The 6,279-nt window shown below is 38.9% G+C and overlaps 1 protein-coding gene across 2 annotated transcripts in view; it reads right to left on the bottom strand.

Moving 5' to 3' along the window:
- Positions 1-2,155: 2,155 nt before the first annotated feature.
- Positions 2,156-6,279, bottom strand: part of si:ch211-195b13.1 (STKc_SGK domain-containing protein) — a 17,504-nt gene continuing 13,380 nt past the window's right edge. For both annotated transcript variants that reach the window (XM_037794186.1, XM_037794185.1), the window contains exons 7-13: positions 6,207-6,279; positions 6,004-6,116; positions 5,754-5,877; positions 5,564-5,659; positions 5,321-5,476; positions 5,117-5,206; positions 2,156-4,297 (exon numbers count right to left, since the gene is read on the bottom strand). The exon at positions 6,207-6,279 is cut by the window's right edge and continues 59 nt beyond it. In XM_037794186.1, coding sequence (XP_037650114.1) covers positions 4,139-4,297; positions 5,117-5,206; positions 5,321-5,476; positions 5,564-5,659; positions 5,754-5,877; positions 6,004-6,116; positions 6,207-6,279 — 811 coding nt within the window. In that variant the 3' untranslated portion in view covers positions 2,156-4,138. The remainder of the gene's footprint in view (positions 4,298-5,116; positions 5,207-5,320; positions 5,477-5,563; positions 5,660-5,753; positions 5,878-6,003; positions 6,117-6,206) is intronic.

Below are 6,279 nucleotides of genomic sequence, written 5' to 3'. Positions count from 1 at the left end.
CTCTTCGTTTTACCACTTCTGCCTTTTTATAATTCAGCCAAATTTAGCTTTAGCTGTTTTGACCTATGATTAGTATGTGTGCACATATATCACTTAAAGGGACTGTTTGTAACTTTTTACACGTATAAATCTACCGGGTCGGGATCCCATGCGCGTTCGCATGTGGCTATGCTGTTCAGACCGCCCCTCTGCCTGCTTGTCTTCACTCACACAACGCGCGCGTTCTCTCTCCACCTCACGTTCATGCGCGCTCACTACACACTGCAGAAGAGTTAGTTTAGCTCTGAGAATATCTAGTAAATGTACACTGGACGTTTGTGCAGAAATAAATGCAGCAGCTCCTCCAGACCAACAGAGGTTTCCCCGTGTCTTGTGAAGTGACGGGGCTCCGCAGCGAGAAACGTTATCGCCGGCACCCAGTCGGAGACGTTAACGTTTCTCTTCCTGCAGAGGGGCTGAAGCAGGAAGAGAAACGTTACCGTCTCTGACCGGGTGCCGGCGTCTCTCTCCGGCTGCGGTTGGAGGCGATAACGTTTCTCTTCCTGCTTTAGCAAGCAGGAAAAACCAACACTGGGATCAGCAGTGATTCATGGAGAGACCTTCGTCTGGTCAGCTAACATTACTGACAAGCAGGTGAAATATAGAGTGATATTGTGGATTTAGCTGACGTGTGTCGCCTCACTGTCTTGAGCGATGCTCGTTCATGTCTATGTAGAGCGAGCAAGCGCAAGCCCGACGCTGACTTTCGTTGACTTAACGGCCACAGGTGTCGCTGTTAACAAGCATTTCTGAAAGTTACAAACAGTCCCTTTAAAAGAGCCGGCTCTTTGAACCGGCTCGTTTGTGACCGACACATAACTAACAACAGTCCTTTCTTTCTTTGGCGCGACGGGGGACGACAGGTGTGGCGGAGCGTCAACACAGGTGAGAGAAAAGACTGCAAACATTTGTTATTTGAACAGATGAACCCTTCTGTTAAATGTAGTCAGGTTGTGTTAACTTCTTATAAATGTATTTTGATGTCAAGGAACTTGTAGAACGTGTAGAAAAATAGTTTAAAGGTCCCATATTATAGAAAAGTGAGAGTTTCAAGTTTTATTATTATAAAGCAGGCGTAAGTCCTATATAAATACTGTGAAAGTAAAGAAACACTCAATCCACAGGGAAATACACACAGCTCGTATTCAGAAATTTTGCATTTGAAACAAGCTGTCAGGACTTCTGCCCATTCGTGATGTCACAAATATACAATATTTAGACCCTTGACACAGTTTTAAACATAAACATTCTAAATGTGTCCCAGTTTATTTCCTGGTTGCACTGTATGTGAATGTCATAAGCTGACAGGAAGTACACAGGGACCCAAGCTGTTGCCTAGCAATTCCATCAAAATGCGCCTATGCCTATAGTCTTAATAATCATACAATATCTAATGCAGTGAGGGCCCAAATGCAAACGTACGACGGAGTACATTTCCGCATTGAACGAAAAAAAATCTGAGGTTTTGAGAATAAGTCATAATATTATGAGAAAAAAGTAGTAATATTACGAGAATAAAGTCATAACTTTACGAGAAAAAAGTCGTAATATTACGAGAATAAAGTCATAACTTTGCGAGAAAAAAAGTCGTAATATAGCGAGAATAAAGTCAGAACTTTACAAGAAAAAAAGAAAATAACACGTAAAATTACTACTTTATAATATTATGACTTTATTCTCGTAATACTATGACTTTTTTTCTCGTAAACCCATGACTTTATTCTCATAATATTATGAGTTTATTCTAATAATATTACAACTTTTTTTTCTCGTAAACCTATGACTTTATTCTCAAAATCTCAGATTTCCTCAAGTTTAGGCTAATTCGTCTTTTTTAATTGTAAAAATATTGTTAAACAAAATAATTGTTCATAAATACAAGATACAATAAAATAAAACTGATAATAAATCAAGACAAAAACCTAAACCCTATATTGTGTCATTTTTATAGACCAATTTATAATGATAATTTTAATAAATTATTGACAAAGTATTCAGGAGATTATTTGTTAATGATAATAAGTTAATAGTTGCCCCACTATACTGTATTATGATGTAACATGTTAAGAAAATATTGTGTAAAAATAGCATTATAAACAAACACAGCACACTTGCCTTGAATTTAGAGAATTTATTTGCCATTTCTGACACAGATTACACAATTCAATATCTCAGTTGATCATGTAAATTATATTCTTTTATACAGTAGCAGTGGCATGAAAATAAATATACATAAAAAATACAAAACAGAAAAAGTAACGCTTCCAAATATGGAAGAAAATGATCTAGAACTGTGTGTTGCCTTGTTTTTTTAATTTTATTTTCAGCAGGCTTGAAAATCCACTCTGTATGCAAACGCCTAAAATGTGGAGACTCATTGCGGCAAAACAAAGTCATGAACAATCTCTGTTTGAGCGAAGATCCTCTCTTAATAACTTAATGAATATTATGAGATCATAAATTACAACTTACACTTCTGCTAAAAGAGATTAAATGATAGTTATTCTTTTGGAGTTAACAAGATTTTATTGCACTTTTCCAGAACCATATCATGCAGTAGGCCAGTGGCTAAACACCGTCAGTGGAAAGCCAGCGCCTGCTCCACCTAGTGGTTCTTTCTTCAAGTTAATGAAGCACTTTTTATATAGATTATTTTCTAGAAAAGGGACCATAAGATTGAGGGAAAAAGAGATATGTACATACAGTAAATATGGATCAGGCCGCCTTGGACAGGCACAAGACATTCACAGTTCTTCTCTACATGATGCATAAATACAAAAACATTTGTAATCATATAGTTGGTCTGGAGTGTTTGCAATAAAACAGCAATCACTTAAATTTAAAAGGATTTTGATATACAGTATGTGCTATCATTGATGTGGGCCTGTTATTGCTGGTTGAACTCGATATCACAATCTCCTGATCAATAAGAGAAGTCTTTCGTAAACAGCAGATATAAATTAACACAGTCACTGGTTGTAAATGAAAAGGAGTTAGAAAAACCAAATAAAATAAATATAATATATTTTAAATTATATATGATAAATAAAATATTCCAGGAAATATAATTTTCATTTAATTTATTCATATATATATATTATTTATTTTTATATATATAATTTATTTATTTATTTATATATATTTATACTACATGCAGAACCTTCTTAAAAGTAAATTTTTGTATTTATTAAAACATGGAAAACCATTTGGTTTTTCAGTAAAATATACGTAACTTTTTCCTTCTACACAGTACCGTAAAACTTCAGTTTCTGAGGACAAACCGGTCAAAAGAAAGTGTTTTTTGTTAAAGCATACCATAGTTAACTGTTTGGTCCAAGTATCACTATTAGTGTAAAATATTGAAATCTTTCTTTGTCCAAAAGCAGAGATATGAAATAAGAAGTGGAAAGATATGAGCTAGCTGTCTAATCCAAAGTTGCGGATGCTTAAAAGCAGAAGAATGTTTCACTTTTCTTGACCCTCGTTTCCTCAAGTGCAATTGAAAACATGAAAATAACAAATGAATCAAAAACAGTTTTTTAACATAATGTAGACATGTAATGAAGGCATCAACCTTAACGGCTAGCGCCATGGTCAAAAGTCCAAACAAGTGAAACGGTTTTGTGGTTTTTGATAAAGCTGGCTCTTGCCAAACGCCGCTGCTGCTGCTGCTGCTGCTGCTGCTGCTGCTTCCGCTGCCGTCCAAACTGCCTTTGGAACCTCAGGCACTTCTCTTCGTGTCACTTCCCCAGTAGCTGTGAGAGTGATGTTTTACGACCCCAGATTGCACCCATTGGCACACATGTATTATAGTTTTGGGTGGTTGAGGCAGAAGAGTAGGGCCAGTGGTGTTGTGACATGAGAGTTCCTATTCGTACACTCTTCATGAATAAGATCCCTAAACATCTGCCCCACCCCCCTCCACCTTGGTATTCATGTCCATTTTGTCAGTTAGATCCTCTCATCATCAGACTCTGTAACGTCCCCCAAAACAGGCTGCTCCGGCGTGGTCCCTCTGTCAAAATAAGACTCTCAATCCAACTTCTGTATCCTGTTTCTTGTGAGTTCCCAGGACAGAAAGGCAGAAGTGTGTAGGCGTTCACATAAATTCTCCTGGAGGACCGTAAGAGAAGCCTGGAAACGCTCCGGCTGCTTCCTTGACGCTGCTGGACACAGTCAGGCTGTCGTTGCACAGAGAGGAGGACACGGGCATGTGGGTGAACTCGGGGTCGAAGTGTCGGAGGTCTGTGGGGCCGCTCTGTGAAACACAGCAGGAAGGACATGAATTAGACATGTGATATAATAGAATAGAATAAATAATAGATGTTTACTGCTATGCATTATACTGCTGTATTTTGGTAATTGGTTGATTGTTTAGGGGTCACTGATAAATGACATGGAATCACGCTGGTTCCTGTAGGGTTTGTAAGAAAATATCGGAAAAAAACGAATATCGCAATATTATGTTTTGTGATACTGTATTGATTTTTAATTAATAGTTTACATGCAGTCAATACTTTATTTCATTTGCAAAGAGATGTGCCCTCTAAATGCAAATGCAGATCCCACAGTTCTGTGGGAGTAAAAAAGTAAACTTTTCTTTTCTCAGATTTTATGCAGATGTTGTAGTGTTCTTTATACTATGGTAGTTTTTCTAAAATTAGATTAAAAAAATCGCAATATATCACAATATATTGAATCGGAACCCCTGTATCATGATACGTATCGTATCGCCAGATTCTTGCCAATACACAGCCCTAGGCTCCAGTGAAACAGTCGATTTTGACAATCTATTAGTACATTAAAGGCATTTTTAACCATATTTGGCGATAATTCACTGGTTTTCAAATGAGCATATTTTCTGTTTTTCTTAGTCTCCTGTGATACTAAACATATTATATTGTTGTTTTGGACTGTTGACTGTTAACAGAAACACTTTTGAAGACATCACGATGGGTTCTGGGAAACTGTGATGGGCATTTTTCTCTGGCTCTTAGTCGATTAGGCATTTTACCCTATTTCCTGACATGATATAGAGACAAAATGATTAATCGATATCAGTTGCAGTTGAACTTACCACGGAGGGGATGAATGGAGGTGTGATCTTCTTGGCCATCAGGTCCTCCCAGTTGATTGGAGAGAAGAAGGAATGGAACTTGAGTTCAAGCTGGAGGGGAAAAAGAAATTATAGATGAACAGATTGACAGCGAACAAGCTTCACAAATCTCTTACGGGTCTCTATGTTATGCGTGCTTTATGGTTAGCAGCTGTGTGCACTTACAAAGTCATCCTTTACTCCCAGCCTCTTGGTGCGGTCCTTCTGCAGGAGCCCCTCCAGCAGCTCCCTGCCTGCGTTCGACACGTTGGGCTTGAGCACGGGAGACTTGTGCAGGATGTTATTGTACATCTCGGCTGTGTTGCGACTGTAGAACGGGGGCTGTAAAGCAACAACAACAAATTTATTTAATACACAAACAAGCGATAGAGTGACACTATGAGGCATAAAGTCACAGATTTCACTTACAAGTCCATAGAGCATCTCGTAGAGCACCGATCCCAGACACCACCAGTCAACTGTGCGGTCGTACGCCTGCTTCTGGAGAACCTCAGGGGCCAAGTACTGAGAGGAAAGTGACAAGAAAGAGTCAACTCATGTCCGACGATTAGAATTAGAATAATAAGGATGTATGAAAGTTTAGAGATTTGTTTTCTACCTCTGGCGTCCCGCAGAAGGTTGTTGTTGTACCGTTGGCCTCAACGCCTTCTTTGCAGAGGCCAAAGTCTGTGAGGACAATATGGCCCGATGAGTCTAACAGGATGTTTTCAGGCTTCAGGTCCCTAAAGAAGAAGAAGAAGAAGAAAGGTTGTTTAAAGTTACTCCTATAAACTTCCTCCTTCAGTTCAGTTCAGCACAGATCATGTTCACAAATGTCCACAAGGGGGTGCTGTGGGATCGCTCTTTACCTGTACACAATGTGCAGGGAGTGGAGGTAGCCAAGTGCACTTGCAATTTCCGCAGCGTAGAACCTGGCTCTGGGCTCCAGGAAGATCCGCTCTCTCTGGAGATGATAGAACAGCTGGAGAGGAAACAGACAAACATCTGTCAACATCATATACTTGTATATATTCTGACCTGATTTCTGGGCGTTTTGAGATTTTGAACTCACCTCTCCACCGTTAACGTAGTCAAGTACAAAGTAGAGCTTGTCAGTAGTCTGGAAGGAGTAGTGCAGGCCCACC

This window comes from Sebastes umbrosus, chromosome 15 (assembly GCF_015220745.1).
Source record: "Sebastes umbrosus isolate fSebUmb1 chromosome 15, fSebUmb1.pri, whole genome shotgun sequence".
NCBI lineage: Eukaryota > Metazoa > Chordata > Actinopteri > Perciformes > Sebastidae > Sebastes > Sebastes umbrosus.
Note: the sequence above shows the minus strand (reverse complement) of the source record. Positions and strands in the feature narration are given on the sequence as shown.